At 41.4% G+C, this 24618-nt stretch overlaps 2 protein-coding genes across 3 annotated transcripts; both read right to left on the bottom strand.

Moving 5' to 3' along the window:
- Positions 1–348: 348 nt before the first annotated feature.
- Positions 349–16053, bottom strand: LOC117552340 (polycystin-1-like). Of its 2 annotated transcripts, XM_034225713.1 has the most exons (8): positions 15862–16053; positions 15455–15629; positions 13261–13443; positions 12209–12313; positions 7100–7234; positions 6417–6619; positions 3084–3195; positions 351–2542 (listed from the first exon to the last, which is right to left on the bottom strand). In XM_034225713.1, exons 1-8 carry the CDS (start codon positions 15882–15884, stop codon positions 1760–1762), a joined length of 1719 nt encoding a protein of 572 aa, XP_034081604.1. In that variant the 5' UTR covers positions 15885–16053; the 3' UTR covers positions 351–1759. The 2 variants fall into 2 exon arrangements, with proteins under 2 accessions (XP_034081605.1, XP_034081604.1); XM_034225714.1 differs by lacking the exon at positions 13261–13443 and having other exon boundaries at positions 349–2542.
- A 555-nt stretch (positions 16054–16608) lies between these two features.
- On the bottom strand, positions 16609–24503 carry LOC117552341 (polycystin-1-like). Its single transcript, XM_034225715.1, has 10 exons — positions 24325–24503; positions 23768–23891; positions 23032–23163; positions 21714–22002; positions 20728–20842; positions 20485–20639; positions 19422–19624; positions 18037–18237; positions 17534–17686; positions 16609–16737 (listed from the first exon to the last, which is right to left on the bottom strand). The coding sequence occupies exons 1-10, from the start codon at positions 24477–24479 to the stop codon at positions 16723–16725; spliced, it is 1542 nt and encodes a 513-aa protein (XP_034081606.1). The 5' UTR covers positions 24480–24503; the 3' UTR covers positions 16609–16722.
- Between the last annotated feature and the right edge of the window lie 115 nt (positions 24504–24618).

Genomic DNA, 24618 nt, shown 5'->3' with positions numbered 1-24618 from the left:
ACTAGACACACATACCATGTATACATCACTTCAGGGGACATTACATTGACTTACATGCATTTCCTGGAGAGACTTATCCTAACCTTAACCATAACCAACACATGCCTAACCCTTAACCTAACCCTAACCAAGTCTTCACCCTAAAATTAATGATTCCCCTTATGGGGACCTCCAATTTGTCCCCATAAGGGAGTCGAGTCCCCACACGTGACTGTGTAAACAGATGTAGGTCCCCACAAGTATAGTAATGCTAGGACACACACACACACACACACACACACACACACACACACACACACACACACACACACACACACAGAATGCCTGAAGAGCTGTTATCATTGAAAATAAACACATTGCTGCACACTCTGCGGTTATTAAAGAACAGTGAATTACTATTCAAACAGATACAATATTCTAGGAAATGAAATTTTATTTGTCTTTAGAATTAAACATCGTTAATATCTCTTACAAAAGTAAAGGTATATAGGTATAACATGTAGTAACAGACAGTCATATGTACAAAGATAACAGTAAACACGTATAAAGTAACTCAAATAAACCTATTGTCTCTTTCTTCACTCACAGTATGAGGATCTGACGCCTTGTGTGTTTTATCAACAGGCTTAAATAACTACTGTGGTTTCAACAATACCTTAAACATCCATTACTTATTATACAGGTGAGTGCATTGAATAGAAACTCCATATTCTATACAAAGGAAACCCTCAGATCTTAGAAACGAAGGAAAGCAAGTTAGTTTGAAGGATGTGTTTGATAACTGTCTCGTGTGCAAGCGTGCAGGAATCTCCTTTTCCACGTGCATTAGTAGTGACAAATCAAAAAGAGACGGACACTTTATTACCCTACTGTTGCTATAGGCAGTAATCTCCATTCCATGTAAAGGCGTGTGTCCACAAAGCAGGTTTTTCTGTGTCTGTTTTCAATAGTTTTAATGATGAGGAAGGTCATAGCTGTTGCATGGGATGGAGAAAAAAGCGATGCAAACCCAACGTTCGTGCAACCACTCTGAGCATTTGTGGTTAAAACACCTCAACTTGATCATTCAAAATGCACTTTTTGATGTCTTTTATGCATCAATGTGTGTCCCCGGTGTGTCAGGGATAATAAAACCCTCTCTCTTTTTCGTCCGTGCCCACATCTCTAAAAACGGGGGAACAACGGAGCTGATATTAAATGTACTTTAATACAGGGGTATCCTCTCTTGCACTTTATGTATCGATGCTGCTATATATTGTATTACCATGTCCTAAATACTTGTATATTCTGCTCTTACTCTTGCATTTTATGTATTTGTACTGCTATGTTTGTAATTTTCATTCATTTTCTTAATGTTTAATGTGAGGGACTGCGGATGGAAAGTAGCTCAGTGAATTAATTATTTAATCAAAGTTTTTCACACTCTCGCGGGAATATCTCCGCAATGGAGCGAGCTTAAGTTTCACTTTCGATTTGTAATCTGTTCTAGAAAAACTGTGTATTTTAGGATGTCAAGAAGCATATAGAACAAACAATGGATGCATGTTATGAACATTTATCCATGCTGGAAGTAGATTTAGATGTTAGGAGTGATATAGAGATTATTATCTAATATATGCATCCGATGAAGCATTGCATGAAGTCTGTTGATGAGCAGAGGCTGTTGTTGGGGCTGCATAAAGAGAAGATGAGAGGAAAGGAGGAGAGGAAAGGAGGAGAGATCAGATCAACCTCGTCTCTTATCGTCTTAATCTCAGCGTTAATCCTGTTCAATCCACGCCTTCCTCTTCACCGGGACTCCCACACTGATTTTCCGTCTCACCCCTTCTTCACTCCTCGGTCTGTCTGTGAATCCCAAGTATTTCCCTCCATTTCCACTCAGAGCAACACCCCCTTGCGTCTGAAGGATCCTCTGCGCTGCATCGGCCGAATGAGAACTCCCAGAATGCCAAGCTCTTCTCCGTGGGGTCCGTCCATCCCCCGGAGAAGCTGCGGGATTCAAACCACAGAGTGCATTGTGGCTTTTACAGGATTCACGAGGATGATATGGAGCTGATTCGGACTCTGAGAAGGTGCTTCGTGCACGGGGAAGTCTGCTGGAGGAGGAGGAAGAAGAAGTGACGAAGAACGAGGAAGGAAGCGAGACTTTGGGGTGAAGGAGACCGATCTTCCTGTGTCTCACTTCCTTCACTTCCTTGGGTTTATCTGCACGTTTCCCCTCCTCACTGATCTTCCTTCTTCTCACCTGAGCTTCTTCCAGTTTGACCTCCAGGTCGTGGACGTCGTCCGTGATCTGGTTGATCTGATCGAAGCGAGAGAGAAGCGATGTGACGCAGGGAAGCAGGCGGTCCAAGTGAGGCTGAACATCGAACGAGTCCTCAGACCTCAGAGAAAGAGAAGAAGATGGAGGACGAGGGGAGGAGGAAGAGGAGGAGGAGGAAGAGGAGGAGGAGAGGGAAGGAGAGCGGGAAGAGAGATGGGATTCCTGCGAGGATCGGGAAGGAGGAGCGTCCATACCTTCAAACTTCACGCTGTGACGAAACTATGAAGGAAAGGAAATGTGTGGAATCAGAAACATTCAGAAAGACAAAAGGTGCAAGGGACACAATGGAGGCAAGGCAAGTTAAAATCTCTCTCTCTCTCCCTCTCCTCTCTCTCTCTCTCTCTCCCCCTCTCTCTCTCCCTCCCTCTCCCTCCCTCCATCCATCCATCCATCTCTCTCTCTCTCTCTCTCCCCCTCTCTCTCTCCCTCCCTCCCTCCATCCATCCATCCATCCATCTCTCTCTCTCTCTATCTATCTCTCCATCCACCCATCTATCTATCTCTCCATCCATCTCTCTCTCTCTATCTATCTATCTATCGAAGTGACTGTTATTTTGTATATATTGATTGTTGTGCTTTTATTTATATGTTAATGTGTGCATATGTATAAATGTGTCTGTTGTGTATATACATAGGTATATACATATTTGTATTCATATATTTGTATTCTGGATTGTGGGAAACGGCATTTCGATCTCTCCGTCTGTACACACAAACTGAAAGATTGACAGTAAAGTTGACTTTGACTCGTAGTGTGTACCTCTTTAGTTTTGGAGAGTCCCATCCACAGTCTGAGTCTCTTGATGAAGAACTCCACCATCTCGTAGTCCTGAGGCTCAAAGGTGGGGCGGTACAGCTGAGCTCTCTCCACCCTTTGAGAGACGACAAAAGTTAGCAGTTAAATCGATTTAAAGTAAAACATTTCAACCAACTCTGTATCATTACCAACCCAGTATCACGGCAAGACGTGAACATGTGACGATTCACCATGCTGGGAGACGTGAAGATGTCACGATTTCGTCCCTTCAAACGTGACAGTTACACGGTATTGTTAACATGGCCCAACCAGTGGAGAAATACCCGGAAATGCCAAGCAAATGCTGTACCCCGACGGTCGGTTGTTATTGTCAATATTAATATAATAATGATTTATTTTTTAATAGTCACACTCGATTACGCCGATGTTCTTGTTGCCCCAGCTGGTCGACACCTCTTCTAGCAGAAACAAAGGCTACATTAATGTATTAAATCGATGTTAATCCAGGTGTGTGGATGTGGAATTAACGGACGTCACGTTGTGCGATTGCGTTGCCAGGCAACAACTTGGCTTCATGTTCATTTACAAACTCTTCAACTACAACCGTTATATTTAAAAACATTTTAGAAGGCCTCACGAAATACTTTAAATGTGAAGGAATGTGTGTATAACAAAATACATCTGTCATAAACAATACCGGAAACAGACGTAGGCAAGATCCTCAGCTCGGTGATTGGATGGTTTAGATGTTAGAGAATAACGAGTAATGAATATACTTTATAGGGATCCTATTCATATCTAATAATACAAATAATGAAATTCAATAACATGCTTTAACCACTAGGTGTCCCTTTATATCAGCTGAGCACCTTTATGGTGTAAATACAGCATATCTACCAATTGGATCAAATATAAAAGTCAGCCGAATTAGTGTTGATACTGCAAGGAGACGTATTGTGTGAAGAGAAATGTAAGATGTTGTTTAATGGCTGATATATTTATGATCCACGTCACGTTTTCAGTTTTGGCGGCATTTCTTCCTGTTTGTCTAGAAGTCTTCTCATCAGGGCTCTATAGAGAACTACGGCAGATATGTAATATTTAATGCAGCCGAACCGTGTATTACAATGCCGTTATGTGATGACTTTCAAAGAGAAAAGCAAGCACACTCGGAATAAAGTATTATTTGAAAAAAAATAATTCGGATTTCACATCACATAAACACCAAATCCCAACGCGCATTGCGGCTAAACCATCGAATCACCGAGCTGAGGATCTTGCCTACGTCTGTTTCCGGTATTTTTTATGACGGATGTATTTTGTTATACACACATTCCTTCACATTTTAATTTTAATTTACATTAAAGTATTTCGTGAGGCCTTCTAAAATGTTTTTAAATATAACGGTTCTAGTTGAAGAGTTTTTAAATTAACATGAAGCCAAGTTGTTGCCTGGCAACGCAATCGCACAACGTCACGTCCGTTAATTCCACATCCACACACCTGGATTAACATCGATTTAATACATTAATGTAGCCTTTGTTTCTGCTAGAAGAGGTGTCGACCAGCTGGGGCAACAAGACCATCGGCGTAATCGAGTGTGGCTATTAAAAAATAAATCATTATTATATTAATATTGACAATAACAACCGACCGTCGTGGTACAGCATTTGCTTGGCATTTCCGGGTATTTGGGCCATGTTAACAATACCGTGTAACTGTCACGTTTGAAATCGTGACATCTTCACGTCTCCCAGCATGGTGAATCGTCACGTGTTCACATCTTGCCGTGATACCGGGTTGATCATTACACCGTGGGTAGAATATGTTTAACTGTTCCTCGTGTTGACACCACCCAAAGCACTTATTTGTCAAGACCTGTCTTTGTTTTCCCCGTTTCATTTGAATTGTCAGTCAGTTTCCTGTTTTACTTTGAAAGGTGTTCACCCCATGTCTCATGTCTGTATTTGCTTCCTGTCTCTGTGTTTTCCCTCCTGTCTGATTGTCGTAGTTTTCGTGTGGTTTGGTTCTGGATGTCATGTTCCTGTTTCTCTTGTCTGCCCTCCTGCTTCCTCCTAGTTCATTCTAGTTTTGCTTGTGTTACATTCCATACCTGCCTCCTTTGTTTATACTGCTTTTGGTCTGCACTCTTGCCAAAACCCTGACATTATTTGCCATAAAAAGGTACAGATTGTACGTCCACATTTCTGAATGCCTGCAAAGTTTAATAGTGTACTTCTGAAACAGACTTTTTGAGTACAGTGGCGTAACTAGCCCAGTGCATTCTGGTTTATAACTTTTTTTAGGGTATACCAGACTTTGATATCCATCCACCTGGATTCATCTTCTTATTATAGTAACATTCATTTCCAAGCATTTGGTCTACCTATGTTGTAAATGTATATCTCTTCAATTTACACACGGCATCTATTGCACGTCTGTCCGTCCTGGGAGAGGGATCCCTCCTCTGTTGCTCTCCCTGAGGTTTCTCCCATGTTCCTTTAAACTGTGGGGTTTCTCTGGAAGTTTTTCCTTGTACGATGTGAGGGTCTAAGGACAGAGGGTCTAAGGACAGAGGGTCTAAGGACAGAGGGTCTAAGGATAGAGGGTCTAAGGACAGAGGGTCTAAGGACAGAGGGTCTGAGGACAGAGGGTCTAAGGACAGAGGGTCTAAGGATAGAGGGTCTAAGGACAGAGGGTCTAAGGACAGAGGGTCTGAGGACAGAGGGTCTAAGGACAGAGGGTCTGAGGACAGAGGGTCTAAGGATAGAGGGTCTAAGGACAGAGGGTCTAAGGACAGAGGGTCTAAGGATAGAGGGTCTAAGGACAGAGGGTCTAAGGACAGAGGGTCTGAGGACAGAGGGTCTAAGGACAGAGGGTCTGAGGACAGAGGGTCTAAGGATAGAGGGTCTAAGGACAGAGGGTCTGAGGACAGAGGGTCTAAGGACAGAGGGTCTAAGGACAGAGGGTCTAAGGACAGAGGGGCTGAGGACAGAGGGTCTGAGGACAGAGGGTCTAAGGACAGAGGGTCTAAGGACAGAGGGTCTAAGGACAGAGGGTCTAAGACAGAGGGTCTGAGGACAGAGGGTCTAAGGACAGAGGGTCTAAGGACAGAGGGTCTAAGGACAGAGGGTCTAAGGACAGAGGGTCTAAGGATAGAGGGTCTAAGGACAGAGGGTCTAAGGACAGAGGGTCTAAGGACAGAGGGTGTCATATTGTCATACTGATATTCTGTACAAACTGTGAAGTCCACTGAGACAAATGTAACATTTGTGATATTGGGCTATAAAAATAAACATTGATTGATTGATTGATTGATAACAGTGTGGCTGGTACCTGTATGCGAGGATAAGAACAGCTCCACAGATTCGGGCCAGTATCCAGACCCCTCCCCCCACTATCAGCAGCCCATAGAGGGGTCCCAGGACCGGGTGAATCCTGCAGAGCGTCCTCATAGAGGCCCGGCCCCGCAGCATGGACAACACGGAGACCCCGGACTGATGAAGAGACAGGAAACCCTCCACTGAGCGGGAGAAGAGCTGAGACAGGGATATGTACTGGATCATCAATGGTGAACATAAACTCGTCAGCATTCACACACATTCAGAGGCTGCCATACAAGCAGCGACACCTGTTGCTTTCTTCCTGACTGACACCAAAGTTATTATTATATTTCGGGACATGGAAGACTTTCAATCGGTTGGAGTCACTTGTTTTTCCACATTATCGTTTTTATCACTTGAATTGTCTAAGTTGTAATGTTATTATCTTTTTGTATCTACCTGTCCCGTGAGAGGGATTCCTCCTGAGGTTTCTTCCATTTTGTATTTTTAGTTTGGGGGGGTTTCCTTGCACCCTTTGAAGGTCAACGGACAGAGAGTGTCATATGCTGTACACACTGTAAAGCCCCCTGAGAAACATGTGATAATGGGCTTTATAAATACGATTTGATAGATTCATTGCAACTACATATCTTCTTTATTTAACATCAAATTGATCTAGACTCTTCTGTTCAGTACCGTGTTTCCGAGGTGAGTGCAGATCATCAGCAGCAGCATCATCAGGACCATCAGAGCCCAAATCTCCCTCCAGGACCCCTGCAGAACCTGAACCAGAACCCCCCACCTCCGCACAAACCTCAGGGAGCCCAGCAGCTGAAACACACAGAGAGAGGAAATCAGATATTTAGTAACGAGGGGAAACCAGTGGATAGGAACGAAGAGCAATACAAAAACTCCAAATCTTGCCAAGTATATTTGTCTAATATACATTTCACACATCCTTAACTCAAGTAGAAGTACACACATCCTTTACTCAAGTAGAAGTACACACATCCTTAACTCAAGTAGAAGTACACACATCCTTAACTCAAGCAGAAGTACACACATCCTTTACTCAAGTAGAAGTACACACATCCTTAACTCAAGTAGAAGTACACACATCCTTTACTCAAGTAGAAGTACACACATCCTTAACTCAAGTAGAAGTACACACATCCTTTACTCAAGTAGAAGTACACACATCCTTTACTCAAGCAGAAGTACACACATCCTTAACTCAAGTAGAAGTTCACACATCCTTAACTCAAGTAGAAGTTCACACATCCTTAACTCAAGTAGAAGTACACACATCCTTAACTCAAGTAGAAGTACACACATCCTTAACTCAAGTAGAAGTACACACATCCTTAACTCAAGTAGAAGTACACACATCCTTAACTCAAGTAGAAGTACACACATCCTTACTCAAGTAGAAGTACACACATCCTTAACTCAAGTAGAATTCACATATCCTTTACTCAAGTAGAAGTACACACCATCCTTTACTCAGTAGAAGTACACACTCCTTAACTCAAGTAGAAAGTTCACACATCCTTTACTCAGCAGAAGTACACACATCCTTTACTCAAGTAGAAGTACACACCATCCTTTACTAACTCAAGTAGAAGTACACACATCCTTTACTCAAGTAGAAGTACACAACATCCTTTACTCAAGTAGAAGTAACACACATCCTTAACTCAAGTAGAAGTTCACACATCCTTTACTCAAGTAGAAGTACCACATCCTTAACTCAAGTAGAAGTACACACATCCTTTACTCAAGTAGAAAGTACACACATCCTTAACTCAAGTAGAAGTCACACAATCCTTACTCAAGTAGAAGTACACACATCCTTTACTCAAGTAGAAGTACACACATCCTTTACTCAAGTAGAAGTACACACATCCTTAACTCAAGTAGAAGTACACACATCCTTAACTCAAGTAGAAGTACACACATCCTTAACTCAAGTAGAAGTACAACACATCCTTACTCAAGTAGAAGTACACACATCCTTTACTCAAGTAGAAGTACACACATCCTTACTCAAGTAGAAGTACACACTCCTTACTCAAGTAGAAGTACACACATCCTTAACTCAAGTAGAAGTACACACATCCTTTACTCAAGTAGAAGTACACACATCCTTAACTCAAGTAGAAGTACACACATCCTTAACTCAAGTAGAAGTACACACATCCTTAACTCAAGTAGAAGTACACACATCCTTTACTCAAGTAGAAGTATCACAATCCTTTACTCAAGTAGAAGTACACACATCCTTTACTCAAGTAGAATACACACATCCTTAACTCAAGTAGAAGTTCCACACTAACATCCTTTACTCAAGATAGAAGTACACATCCTTTACTCAAGTAGAAGTACACACATCCTTTACTCAAGTAGAAGTACACACATCCTTTACTCAAGTAGAAGTACACACATCCTTACTCAAGTAGAAGTACACACATCCTTTACTCAAGTAGAAGTACACACACTCCTTTTACTCAAGTAGAAGTACACACATCCTTTACTCAAGTAGAAGTACACACATCCTTAACTCAAGTCAGAAGTACACACATCCCTTACTCAAGTAGAAGTACACACACATCCTTAACTCAGTAGAAGTACACACATCCTTACTCAAGCTAGAAGTACACACATCCTTACTCAAGTAGAAGTACACACATCCCTTACTCAAGTAGAAGTACAACACATTCCTTAACTAAGTAAGTTCCACACATCCTTTACCTCAAGTAGAATTCACACACGATCCTTAACAATCAAGTTAGAAGTACACACATCCTTTACCTCAAGTAGAAGTTACACACATCCTTACTCAAGCTAGAAGTACACACATCCTAACTCAAGTCGAAGTACACCCCACATCCCTTTACTCGAGTAGAAGTACACACATCCTTACTCAAGTAGAAGTACACACATCCTTAACTCAAGTAGAAGTTCAACACATCCTTAACTCAAGTAGAAGTACACACACAGTCCTTAACTTAAAGTAGAAGTTACACACATCCTTTACTCAAGTATGAAGTACACACATCCTTAACTCAAGTAGAAGTACACACATCCTTAACTCAGTAGAAGTACACACATCCTTTAACTCAAGTAGAAGTACACACATCCTTTACTCAAGTGAAGTACACACACATCTTACACTCAAGTAGAAGTACACACATCCTTTACTCAGTAGACAAGCTAACCACATCCTTACTCCAGTAGAAGTCACACATCCTTCCATACCACTCCTTACTCAGATAGAAGGACCACACATCCTTACTCAAGTAGAAGTACACACATCCTTAACTCAAGCAGAAGTACACACATCCTTAACTCAAGCAGAAGTACACACATCCTTAACTCAAGTAGAAGTACACACATCCTTAACTCAAGTAGAAGTACACACATCCTTACTCAAGTAGAAGTACACACATCCTTAACTCAAGTAGAAGTACACACATCCTTTACTCAAGTAGAAGTACACACATCCTTAACTCAAGTAGAAGTACACACATCCTTAACTCAAGTAGAAGTACACACATCCTTAACTCAAGTAGAAGTACACACATCCTTTACTCAAGTAGAAGTACACACATCCTTTACTCAAGTAGAAGTACACACATCCTTAACTCAAGTAGAAGTACACACATCCTTTACTCAAGTAGAAGTACACACATCCTTAACTCAAGTAGAAGTACACACATCCTTAACTCAAGTAGAAGTACACACATCCTTTACTCAAGTAGAAGTACACACATCCTTTACTCAAGTAGAAGTACACACATCCTTAACTCAAGTAGAAGTACACACATCCTTAACTCAAGTAGAAGTACACACATCCTTAACTCAAGTAGAAGTACACACATCCTTAACTCAAGTAGAAGTACACACATCCTTAACTCAAGTAGAAGTACACACATCCTTAACTCAAGTAGAAGTACACACATCCTTAACTCAAGTAGAAGTACACACATCCTTTACTCAAGCAGAAGTACACACATCCTTTACTCAAGTAGAAGTACACACATCCTTAACTCAAGTAGAAGTACACACATCCTTAACTCAAGTAGAAGTACACACATCCTTAACTCAAGTAGAAGTACACACATCCTTACTCAAGTAGAAGTACACACATCCTTAACTCAAGTAGAAGTACACACATCCTTAACTCAAGTAGAAGTACACACATCCTTAACTCAAGTAGAAGTACACACATCCTTTACTCAAGTAGAAGTACACACATCCTTTACTCAAGTAGAAGTACACACATCCTTAACTCAAGTAGAAGTACACACATCCTTAACTCAAGTAGAAGTACACACATCCTTAACTCAAGTAGAAGTACACACATCCTTTACTCAAGTAGAAGTACACACATCCTTACTCAAGTAGAAGTACACACATCCTTTACTCAAGTAGAAGTACACACATCCTTACTCAAGTAGAAGTACACACATCCTTTACTCAAGTAGAAGTACACACATCCTTAACTCAAGTAGAAGTACACACATCCTTAACTCAAGTAGAAGTACACACATCCTTAACTCAAGTAGAAGTACACACATCCTTAACTCAAGTAGAAGTACACACATCCTTTACTCAAGTAGAAGTACACACATCCTTAACTCAAGTAGAAGTTCACACATCCTTAACTCAAGTAGAAGTACACACATCCTTAACTCAAGTAGAAGTACACACATCCTTTACTCAAGTAGAAGTTCACACATCCTTAACTCAAGTAGAAGTACACACATCCTTAACTCAAGTAGAAGTTCACACATCCTTAACTCAAGTAGAAGTACACACATCCTTTACTCAAGTAGAAGTTCACACATCCTTAACTCAAGTAGAAGTTCACACATCCTTAACTCAAGTAGAAGTACACACATCCTTTACTCAAGTAGAAGTTCACACATCCTTTACTCAAGTAGAAGTACACACATCCTTTACTCAAGTAGAAGTACACACATCCTTTACTCAAGTAGAAGTAGAAGTTCACACATCCTTTACTCAAGTAGAAGTACACACATCCTTAACTCAAGTAGAAGTACACACATCCTTAACTCAAGTAGAAGTTCACACATCCTTTACTCAAGTAGAAGTACACACATCCTTTACTCAAGTAGAAGTTCACACATCCTTTACTCAAGTAGAAGTACACACATCCTTAACTCAAGTAGAAGTACACACATCCTTAACTCAAGTAGAAGTTCACACATCCTTTACTCAAGTAGAAGTTCACACATCCTTTACTCAAGCAGAAGTACAGATACTCGTGTTTAAAAATACTCTGGTGAAAGTAGAAGTACTGACTAAACTTCTTTACTCAAGTCAAAGTAAAGAGGCTTTGAAGTGTACTTCAGTAAAAAGTACCCATAACTAGCAGCTGCTTTAAAGAGTACCTGACCTCCCTTTATATCAATAGAACAATAATGTCATTGTTAGCTAATGAATGTTTCCATGCTGAACAACGGCAACATGACAACGTTTCCATTGGTCCCTCTTCTTTAGAGTGTTGTACTCCACTACTTCCCACCTCTGCTTATATCTCGTCAGGATACGTCTCTACTCCTGATATAAGACATCATAACTTCAGAAGTTGCACTGCAGTGAGATATCAGGTCATCTTATCTAGCTAATTACACGATCTGATTCATCTAAATACCCCTTCTCACCAAGCACATGTTCACTTGTTGGCAGGTTTGTTTACTTATTTCAAGTGAAAACAGCTTGAATTCATGTTTGTTTAACTTGTTTTTGGAGCAGTGTTTTCTCCAGTGATGTGTTTACCTTCAGAAGCAGCAGCGTGAGCAGGACAGCGGCACTCTGAGAACTCCTCTCTGACAGCAGGGCCGCCGGCAGGAAGTCCACGAAGCTGTCGGGATCGGATCGGAGCTAAACAACAACAACAACAACACAGGTTATTAAAAAGTCACAAAAGCAAAAACATAGGACATCTTAACTGAAATGGACTTTTACATATTTTTCTTTGTTATAAAAAAGTATAGGCTGGTGTGTTTATGGCTGATAAATGAAGCTACAATAACAGGGGTCAAATGAAGCTGACACTGACTTTTTAGACATTAAACTACCACTAATTAGATAAACCTTGTTCAGTTGACATCGATATTGTTCAGCCCGTTTAACCTTGAAAAAAAAAATCCTCAGATGGCTACTAAATATACTTAGAAGAACGAGGGGTCAATAGAAGCCCTGCAAGACTATTTTCAGCATAAGCCCCCACTAAGTGGTTCAGTTTGGACTCATTAGCTTAACGTACTGCTTGTTCAGTTGACATTGATATTCTTCACCTTGTGTAACCTTAAACTATGAAAGGAAACTTTCACATAGCTCCAGAGTAAACGAAGAATCAAAAATACTCAGAAGATACTGGATGCATTAAGGTGAATAGGTCCGTATTAAGTCTTATGTGTTCATACTTACCTTACTATTTAATACACTTAAAGGATTTGCTCAGAGGAGTAGTGGAAAGGTGAGACTGTTATGCAGAAGTGTTGTAAGGTTTTAGTGCAATCACTTGTGTTTGGGAAGTAGAGAACATACGAATAGAAACATGAAATATCGATTAAACTGTATGGGTTGTGGGAGAGTTTATAAATGGATGTTTTGATAGAGTTTTGCTGTTAAACTCGGCCGATAATTCCTCAAATTCATCAGGATTTTTCTCCGTTTCATTGATCCTTCCTTCACACTGGATGCATGCAAGAAATTAAAAGCTTTCTTTCAAAGAGTCAAGGTACACAGGGTGAGTATTTGATGAACAAACGGCCATTTTGTGGCTTAAAAATCCTCTAAAAGTGGTTTCTGTTGTCATTTCTCACCTCAGAAACACAGTTAGATGCCTGAGACAGGAAGCAGAGCTGCAGGATTGAGGTTGTTAGAGACAACAAAGCCAGGAGGAGCTGGAACCAGTTTCTGAACCTTCGAAAGTACTGGGAGCGCTCAGTAAACATCGACCAAAACCCCCCGAACAACATGAGGAGAGCGGAGACCAGGAGAAGCACCTGCAGCAAGAGAGACATCGATTTTATCACTGAAATAATGTTTGAATCTTTAGCTAAGTTGTGTCACGCGATTAAAATTCCCTATGGTGTTGTCGTGGATCCGATGTAACACTAACAACATTAAAGAATAAGACAAAGAGGAATCAATAAAACACAGAGATGGTTGAAGTTAAATAGGATATTACTGTACAGCAGTATAAGAGACACATTACCTTGCACCAAAGCAGTCAATAGTCTAATGTCCTGTAGACCAAGAGAATCTTACGGCTTATATACACCTCAAAAACTCATAATCTTGCCAAGTATATGTGTCTAATATCTAGTCAGAATATGTCTCTACACCTGATATAAGACACAATAACTTCAGAAGTAAAACTGCAGTGAGATATCAGGTCTTGTTTTTAGACAACGTATCATCTTGTTAAGTCAAATGATCTCATTTTGAGTTGTGTCTCAGATGAAACACATATTTATTTACATATTTATTAGAAAATCACCAACTAACATCAGAAAACAGAAAACTTTTGAGCATTTGCGGCTTATTTTGTAACAAAATGTCCTGATTCTGGTCAAATATAGTTCAAAATGAGTTCTCCTAGCTAACTACAAGATCTCATTCATCTAAATATCCCTTCTTATTTCAAAAAAATCTTACCAAGCTAATGTTCACTTGCAAGAAACTTAGGTATCATTTTAGACTGACCTCAATTGTAACAGCCACATCAGGGCAATCAACACATCAGCCTTCTACCATCTAAAAAATATCTCGCGTATTAAAGACCTTATGTCGAAGCAAGACCTTAAAAAACTTGTCCATGCATTTGTTTTTAGCAAACTTGACTACTGCAACAGCATCTTCACAGGCCTCACAAAAAAAATCCAACTAATTCAAAATGCTGCTGCCAGAATCTTAACCCGGACAAAGAAAACAGATCACATCACTCCAGTGCTGAGATCGCTGCATTGGCTTCCAGTTAGTGAGAGAATTGATTTTAAGATTTTAATGCACACATATAAAGCACTAAACGGAATAGGACCCAAATATATCAAGGACCTCCTTCAGTGGTAGGAACCCAGCAGACCCCTTAGGTCTTCAGGCCAGCTCACTGATCCATTGGTGAGAGCGTGGGGAAGCAGCCTTCTCTATGCTCCTGATGCGGAACAAACTCCCAGAACATCTGAGAATGGCTAGCACTTTAGAATCATTTCAATCAGGTCTAAAAACATTTCTTTTTAATATGGCTTTTCAAATTTAAATGTTATGAAACTTAGCGCAAGTTCAATGAGGAAGACCAATACCCCCTGGTGTTACACGTCACTTCAATCTCTCTTCCCATTAAGTACTCAGGGGCGTTACTCCCCAGCTAGCCAATCATCGCACCTGCTAACCCTTTAAATCTGCTCTTCCCTCTGTCAGTCGTCATTTCAGGTGTCAACACACAACCCGCCTCCACCCCTTCGCCTCCTGTCTCCTAATTCAGGGCCAAGCTAATCCTTCTTCCTCCAGACCAGACCGAACCACTTATCACCACCACCAGTGTCTAGACCCGGGGGGTTCATCGGAGCGGTTTTCCCCTCCTGAATGATATCCTACAAACCGGGGCCTAATCTCCAAACATCAGTTAATTCATTGTTGTAATCTGTCAATCATAATTTTCTTATACCACGTGTCCCGGTAATAAACATGTATTTCATACATCACGTCTCTCCTGATTGAACTAATCTTCGAACTGTTAAACATGGTTTTCTTTCTTTTAATTAATTATTTTGTGTGTTTTGTATTTCTTCTCAATGTATTGTGTTTTCTCTGTTTGATCCTGTAAAGCACTTTGAATTGCATTACTGTATGAACTGTGCTATACAAATAAATGGCCTTGCCTTGTTCTATTAGTAGATTGTTGGACTTATTTCAACACATGATTATATACAACAGATTTGTTGCAAGGATTGCCGACTTATTCCAGGTTCTAAAGACTCAGTCCTGCACCACATTGAAAAGTGTGTGTGTTACCGTGAGTGCTGCCTGCAGGTCGGGTCCAGAGTGAGGAGAAGGGATGAGGAAAGGAAGGATGGAGAGGAAGGAGGCGAGTCTCTGTGAGCGTACCCACTCCAGTTTGATGGAAACACACACAAACAAACCGGACTCTCTGTGGAAGTGTGTGAAGTCGAGGGAAAGGGTTTTAAACCTGGGAGGAAAATGGGATTTAAAACAACAGAAAAGACAATAATTAGTGGTTTCATTTGAAAACAGTAGCATGTATTGTTTGATTTGCAGGGATGCATGTCATCTAGGTACACAACTTGCAACACAACTGTATATATTTATATTAAATGAATAAAAAGTATACATATCATCAAAGAAAGTTATTTCTCTCCTTCTGCATCTTTTCTTGTTCTTTCCGTAACTTATCCACTCACTGTGTGTTGGTCCACTCAGACATGTGCAAGTCATTGAAGAGCTGCTGTGTTGTTACGCTGCTGTTTCCCAGATACACCGTTTCCAGAGGAGGCCGAGTGTGTGTGTGAGGACGTAGAGTGTGTGTGTGAGGAGGCAGAGTGTGTGTGTGAGGATGCAGAGTGTGTGTGTGAGGAGGCAGAGTGTGTGTGTGAGGAGGCAGAGTGTGTGTGTGAGGAGGCAGAGTGTGTGTGTGAGGACGAGGCAGAGTGTGTGTGTGAGGACGCAGAGTGTGTGTGTGAGGACGGAGAGTGTGTGTGTGAAGAGGCAGAGTGTGTGTGTGAGGACGCAGAGTGTGTGTGTGAGGAGGCAGAGTGTGTGTGTGAGGAGGCAGAGTGTGTGTGTGAAGAGGCAGAGTGTGTGTGTGAGGACGCAGAGTGTGTGTGTGAGGAGGCAGAGTGTGTGTGTGAGGACGGAGAGTGTGTGTGTGAGGATGTAGAGTGTGTGTGTGAGGATGCAGAGTGTGTGTGTGAGGACGGAGAGTGTGTGTGTGAGGAGGCAGAGTGTGTGTGTGAGGACGGAGAGTGTGTGTGTGAGGAGGCAGAGTGTGTGTGTGAGGACGGAGAGTGTGTGTGTGAGGATGCAGAGTGTGTGTGTGAGGATGGAGAGTGTGTGTGTGAAGAGGCAGAGTGTGTGTGTGAGGAGGCAGAGTGTGTGTGTGAGGACGGAGAGTGTGTGTGTGAGGATGCAGAGTGTGTGTGTGAGTATGCAGAGTGTGTGTGTGAGGACGGAGAGTGTGTGTGTGCTGCAGACGGGGTAATCCAACAAGCTGAAGTGTTGGGTTTTGGTGAAGGTGAGGCACCAAAGTCTGGATCATCCACTGCTCAGCGTCTGACCAGCTGCATGAAGAGAGAATAAGATAAGATGGACTTTTATTAATCCCTGTGGGGAAATTGTTTCTCTGCATGTGACCCATCCTGTGTTAGGAGCAGTGTGCTGCCATTTTGAACAGCGCCCGGGGAGCAGTGTGGGGAACGGTGCCTTGCTCAGGGACACCTCGGTAGCACTTGGTCTTGCCGGGACTTGAACTGGTGACCTTCCAGTTGCCAAGCCAAGTCCCTATGGACTTCGCCACCACCGCCCCGAATGGATTTAAATGTTGGATTGTGTGTGTGTGTGTGTGTGTGTGTGTGTGTGTGTGTGTGTGTGTGTGTGTGTGTGTGTGTGTGTGTGTGTGTGTGTGTGTGTGTGTGTGTGTGTGTGTGTGTGTGTGTGTGTGTGTGTCATTTGACCATGCTTCTTAATGTTTTCGACATGTAACTCTATAACGACAACTTTTGACACAGAATAGTTGACATTTTAGCAATGTTTTGTTCAATGTAAGATTTAAACCATTCCAACTTCGGCAACTGCTATTCAAAATCAACAGCAAGGCCACAAAATATCTTTCTTCCTGGTAGCATATTGAAACTGTGTAAAAGCGGAGATTATAATATGTCCAGAGGAACAAGCTGAGTCTGAAGGTTTTATGTAAATACTTATTATTTGCATTATTTTTTAATGTTATTATAGTTTTCTTGAAATAGTTCTCTGTGTGTTTTTGTTAACTTGTGCACCATGACACCAAGTCCTCGTACGTGTCAACCTGTTGGTGATTCGGATGATTGTTTAGTGTTTCTACAGCGTGTCCCTTACCCCCTGAGTGAGGTGAGGTTCTGCCCCCCCCCCCTCTGAGTGAAGCTCCCGTCTGACGGAGGATCTCAGCAGCCGAGCGTCTCTCTGCTCCACCCCGGCCTGATAGTTCAGCATCAGAACCAGCAGCAGGAAGGACAGCTGGCTCACACAGCGCTGCAGGAAACATTTATAATTATTATTATATATACAATATATTTATAGATATACATTTACACTACTTTATTTATGTAGGAACTATTTAGGTTTATTTTGTTTTCAATGTATCGTGCAGTACATAGGGATGAATAAATGGCTGGAGACAGACTGACCAACACTCACTTGCAGAATTGGAAAACATGCATAACACTTCCAATAAACCACAAACTATAGCGATGTGAAAATCCTCCGTTTTCGGTCTGTGTTTGATCCAAAATACCACCTTTCTATTAATGTCAAGAAGCAAATGAGGAAATTGGGGGAAATCAAAGTTGCCATTTAAATCTTAAACGTTGGGACCCCCTCACCCTCATGAGGGCCCTCAGAGCTCTGAGTTTGCGCGCCTCCTCTCTGGCCTGCAGCAGACTGAAGCCACAGGGGGGCCGGACCCTCCCTCCATCGTCTCCAAACCCCCTCAGATCCACCGAGCTCTGCAGAGCCAGGTGATCCTCCACCTCTGGGTCCACAGGCCTCCACCATAATGTGCAGATCAGAGCCTGCACACACACCTGAGCAGAGGAGAGATTATTATGAAGACTAGAGAATGCAATTCCTGGAGAAATGGCGGTCTGATGATGAAACGACAACGCTCGCTTGAATGTGTAATAAAAAAACTGAGCGTGTGTTATGCTGCAATAACTAGCTGATATGAATCTTATGGACGTTCTTTCAAAAGTTCAGGTGTGTAACAGTGTGACAGAGTGACTGACTCCGCCACTGACAGCCGACACACACACACACACACACACACATACCATGTATACATCACTTCAGGGGACATTACATTGACTTACATACATTTCCTGGAGACTTATCCTAACCTTAACCATAACCAACACATGCCTAACCCTTACCCTAACCCTAACCCTAAAGTTAACCAAGTCTTCACCCTAAAATGAATGATTCCCCTCATGGGGACTTTCATTTTGTCCCCATAAGGGAGGCGAGTCCCCACACGTGACTGTGTAAACAGATTTAGGTCCCCACAAGTATAGTAATGCTAGACCAACACACACACACACACACACACAGACACACACACATACACACACACACACACACACCAAACATTTCCTGCTCTCTTCCGTTCGTCGTGCGGCCGCCGTCTCCCCAGCAAAGGGAATGTGGAAAAGACGGAGGCGCATCACTTCCGTGTTTTAAATAGGATGTCATGAACCATGCAATTTCTTATTTATTTTACGTTTGTTAATTATGGGGAATGATTGTGTTCAGAGGTAGTTAACCTGTTTATGTTTGGGTCGGATTTTTATGTTGACATTGTGGTTTTGAGCTAATTGTGTCACCTGTTGACGGTAAGCCTGGGGGAGGGGCTATGGGTTCAAAAGGGATGGTGTTGGCCCTGGAGGAGGGCACTGGGAGAATGTTGCAGTGAAGGCAACAGCCAGAGCATGTTTACTCTCCATGAGTGATGGACGGCCTGATTTGGTGACTTTTATTTTGTTTATTTAAGTTATACTGTTCCCCTTTTGTCAAACAGTATATATTTTTTGTTTTGTGGCTGTTAAAAATAAAGTTTTTGGAGCTTAATGCAACCGACTAAGCCTACGTTTTCATACGGACAAATAGAACCCCGTCACAGTCTGATGGCCTGTGGAATGAAACTGTCCCTGAGTCAGCATTCACACCAATGAAAGGAATTATCCACCTGAGATTTGGGAGTGATTTAACTCGCCTTGAGAGGCTCCAGCAGCAGAGCAGAGGTGAGGAACGCAGAGAGAGACGACAGCAGCCACATGAGGACGAGCGCTCTGGAGAAGGAGCTGCCGTACAGCCCAATAACAGCCAGAGAGGCGATGAGAAGTGAACCCAGCAGGGGGTACATCACTGTGAGAGTCCAGGGGGGGAGCAGCAGGCCGGGGTCCCCTCGAGATACACCTGGAGCAGAAGATATCTCAAAGGTGACATCGATCATCAGAACTATCAAGTTTCTACATGCACTTAAAAGAAGACACATGGACAGATTGTGGAAGTTTGCTAGAAGTAATAGATCAACACTTTAAATGGTTAACTAAAAGTAACGGATACATACTTGAAATGTCAGATAAACTCAAAGATAAACAGTTTAAATAGTTTGTAAAGTCATTGATTATTTAGTGAACAGTTTAAAAAGTAGGCTAAAAGTCGCCTAATGGATCCCAGTTTGAATTGTAAACGTAAAGTCGCCTTACAGATGGATTGGTAACCTTATCAAATAATTAGTAATGAAGAACTTAGATCGTCGGAATCTAAATAACGTCCAGAGCTGTTTCAGGTTTGGTGGATGATTCCTGCAGGGTTGAGGGTGCTATAATATATGTTCATTTAAATTCATTTCCTATTTTATAGTTACTTAATCTGTATATAATTGTATTTTTTATTTTGTCTTGAATTGTATTAATCTCTAATCTGTGCTGTCCTGTTTTTCATTCTCACCCTGTTGCTGTTTAAACTACTGAATTTCCCCACAGGGACTAATAAAGGTCCATCTTATCTTATCTAGGGAGGCGTGTGGTGCAGTGGGTTAGTGCGTTGGTGTTCGCATCAGGGGGTCACAGGTTCAAACCCCACTGCAGTCAGCATGTGTCCCTGAGACACTTCACCCCAAATTGCTCCTGTGGGGATTGCCCACAGTATTGAGTGTGGAAGTCGCTTTGGATAAAAGCGTCTAACAAGTGATGTAATGTAATCTTATTTTATCCAATAATAATAGATGGGATTTAAATAGTGCTTTTCCTAATGCTCAAAGATGCTTGTACCTATGCGCGTGATGGAGGGGGACCTGCTGGAGTCTGGAGACGGACTGGGGAGGAAGGTGCTGGCCACCGAGTCCACGGAGATCACAGAGGGAGACCTGAAGAGTCCAAACACAGACTCACTGACCTCAGACCAGCTGCTGCAGGACCTGCTGCGCCTGAAAAATACACAAAGTCACAGTCATGCATATTCTGATAAACACTGATATGCATAAAATGGGAGTTGCATGAGCGACAGATGCTCACGTGGTGGAGAGAGAGGAGATGGTTCGAGGAGAGTCTCGCCCGCTGTCTGAGGTGCTGTGATTTAAATCTGCTGAGTCCTCTGATGCTGCTGCGATAGACATCAGAAGATCCTCCTCTGCCACACACACACACACACACACACACACACACACACACACACACACACACACACACACACAGCACACACACACACACACACACACACACACACACACACACACACACACACACACACACACACACACACACACACACACACACACACACACACACACACACACACACACCTCTATATTATATACATATTTCTATTTATTATCTGCTAATTGAAATTGGCAGTGAGGAAAAATATGTGACAATATCTAAAAGTATTGCGGAGCTGCCGAGAAGTCTTTGTTTGGTAGACATTTTCTAAAAGTAATCAGACACTGATCGTGTATATAATATATGTTTCAATTAAAATATGAATAATGTTTCCAAAATGGTCATTTCCTAAAATATTCTAATTGCAATATCAATTAAAATAATTGCAATTAGGTGTTATTTTTCCCAATCAGCCGTATTCTTGTTATTGGCTACAATGTGGGATTTTATAATAACAATTTAATTTGTACTGTAATGTTATTATCTACTCAATTAACCTCATGTTGCTTATTTTAAACTATACAACACTCACTCTGACACTGGTTGCTTTGAGACTTTTCAGACCCTACATGATTATTAAATTGAACTTTTTCGAGTTTAATTGAGTAGGTGTTTTTTCCCAATCCACCTTATTCTTGTTATCGGCTACAATGTGGGATTTTGTAATAACCATGTTGTACTTTAATGTTATTTTTAAGCAGAATACTCAATAAACCTGACTGTATTTTCTCACGTTGCTTATTTGAAAGTATACAACACTCTCTTTGACTGAGACGCACCATATGCACCCTCCATGATTATTAAATTACACTTTTTCAGAGTTTAATTGAGCAGTTTCTCACCAGACAGCGTCAGAAGCGTGGTCAGATTCTGGCTGTGAACGTGCACTAAGTTGCTCTTCATGTTTTGGTTTGTAGGCGTTTTGTTGGAGGCGGGTGCAGCGAGGCGGATCTGCTTCTTCCTCCTCAGCTGACGGGATGAAGGTGAAGCCTTGCAGAGGATCGCGGTCTCAGTGGTGCATGCTGGGAGGTTGAGGAGGCTGTCACATGACATCTTATCTTTCTGCGGGGCCAAACCAGACGCAGCCCAGAAGTCCAGAATACTGGAGTCCAACGCCTTGCTGTCCAGTAACTACAGGAGGTAAGTTAAGGTAAGGTAAGGTAAGAAAGGTAAGAAGGAAGGTAAGGTAAGGTAAGTTAAGTAAGGTAAGTTAAGGTAAGGTAAGTAAGGTAAGTTAAGTAAGGTAAGGTAAGGTAAGTTAAGGTAAGGTAAGTTAAGGTAAGGTAAGGTAAGTTAAGTTAAGGTAAGTTAAGGTAAGGTAAGTAAGGTAAGGTAAGTAAGTAAGGTAAGGTAAGGTAAGTAAGGTAAGTAAGGTAAGGTAAGTTAAGGTAAGTAAGGTAAGGTAAGTAAGGTAAGGTAAGGTAAGTTAAGGTAAGTTAAGGTGCGTTTATTTATAAAGCACATTTTCAGACACAGAGGCAATTCAAAGTTCTTCACATCATCATTAGCACTTAACATCATCATTAGCACTTAACATCATCATTAGCACTTAACATCATCATTAGCACTTAACATCATCATTAGCACTTAACATCATCATTAGCACTTAACATCATCATTGGCACTTAACATCATCATTAGCACTTAACATCATCATTAGCACTTAACATCATCATTAGCACTTAACATCAAAGAGATGCAGAATAGTTTCAAACAGTTTCTCCTCATCAATAAAGACGACTAAGGAGGAGAAGAACATTCTGTATGTGTTGTTGAAACTAATTATCCCAATGCTAGAAGTCTGCAGGCGGAGAAAGAAACTATTTTAATACTTCAAGTTTCTTCATTATTAACAATCATGGAGGCAAAGAAAAACTGTAGTCCATCAGAACAGCTGAATGGAAACAGCAGGAATATACATTTAAAAAAACATATAATACTGAATATAATGCACTTGGAAATGTGTGTGTGTGTGTGTGTGTGTGTGTGTGTGTGTGTGTGTGTGTGTGTGCGTGTGTGCGTGTGTGTGTGTGTGTGTGTGTTGTGTGTGTGTGTGTGTGTGTGTGTGTGTGTGTGTGTGTGTGTGTGTGTGTGTGTGTGTGGTGTGTGTGTGTGTGTGTGTGTGTGTGTGTGTGCGTGCGTGCGTGCGTGAGTGCTCACAGATGACGGGCCGGAGGAGGAGTCAGAGAGAGACAGGAAGGACGGGCCGGAGAGATCTGATTGGCCGAGGAAGACGTCCATCTCCACAGAGTGACAGACGGGGGAGGGAGGGACGGACGTATCCACGGTTACCTGGAGAGGGAACAGAAGAGGGGATCAAGTAAGTGTTAAGAAATACTGTATACTGTAATAACATGATATATGGAAGTGGATTTCTGATACATGTGTTATTCATGTGTGCAGGAAAAGAGCAAATCATTATTAATTGCACCTTAAAATTGGTTCCTAATGAAGTCATTACAGTTTGTTTGATTGTTTGTTTATCCATTATATGTTTATGATGCTTCAGTGAATACGTATGCATGGCTACCAAAAAAGAAACACTTAGTAAAAGAACATTCAGAAAAATTAGAAATAAATGAAAATACAACAAAATTATAGTTACATTTAAAAATAAAATGTAATATATCTTAAATAAAATAAAATAGTATTAAAAATTTAGAGAAATAGAAACACAAGTATATTTAAATTATAAAAGCAATGAGAAGTATGTAACTCAATATAAAATGGAAAAGTACATACACACACACACACTCACTAAGATTAAACTGTTTGTCAAACAAATCTTTGTTCAAATCACACACACGTCTCTGTGCTGACCTCTAATGACCTCTAATGACCTCTAATCCGAAGCCAGGCGCAGAAACAAAGCACAGAACTGCAGGATTATATTCACCTGACTGTGAGACTTTCTGAAGAGGAAACAGAGGAACCACTGCAGAGGAAACACCAGAGCAGCGACCGTCATCCCAACAGAAACAGCCTCCATGTTCACCAGCAGCCGCGCTGACACCGGGCCACTGCACACAGAACAATTGGGGATCGTAAAAAATATGTATTTATAAAAAAAAGGAAAATTCTGAGTAAATATCCTTTTCTGAGAAAAAGTCAAAAATCTGTAAAAAAAAAGTCACATTCTTCAGAAAAAGTCAAAGTCTCAAAAAAATGTCAAATTCTGAAATAAAAGTCAAATTCCGAAATAAAAGTCAAATTTTGAAAGAAATTACATTCTGAGAAAAAAGTAAAATTCTCAAACAAAACGTAAAATTGAAGAAAAAAGTCAAATTCTAAAAAAAAATCATATTCTGAGAAAAAAGTCAAAAATCTGCGAAAAAAAAAAGTCAGATTCTTAAAAAATAAAAAAAATAGTCAAAAAATAGTCAAATTCTAAAACAAAAGTCAACCCAGAAAAATAAATACATTTAATTTGTTAATTGAGGCCTGCCCTCCTACCTGAGTCCCTGTGTGCCCACGGCCCCGTACCACAGCGCCCCCAGAGCCAGGTACAAGTGCAGCACCACGGCACTACAGGTGACCCTCTGACCCCGAGAGAACCTGCTGTGGGGGGGGCGTTCCCATAGCGACAGCCACAGATGATGCTCCACCATCCCAAACACCAGCTGGGAGGAAAACACCCGACGAAACTGAGACAGCTCCTCTGGACCTGAGAGGAGGAAAATGCATTTATTTATTTACCAAGGAGAGTGCAGATTTATAGAAATTACTGTTAAAAAAAAAGCATATGAA

The sequence above is a fragment of the Gymnodraco acuticeps genome, unplaced genomic scaffold (assembly GCF_902827175.1).
Source record: "Gymnodraco acuticeps unplaced genomic scaffold, fGymAcu1.1, whole genome shotgun sequence".
Lineage (NCBI taxonomy): Eukaryota > Metazoa > Chordata > Actinopteri > Perciformes > Bathydraconidae > Gymnodraco > Gymnodraco acuticeps.
The sequence above is the reverse complement of the archived record's forward strand: the minus strand, read 5'-3'. Positions and strand labels throughout refer to the sequence as shown.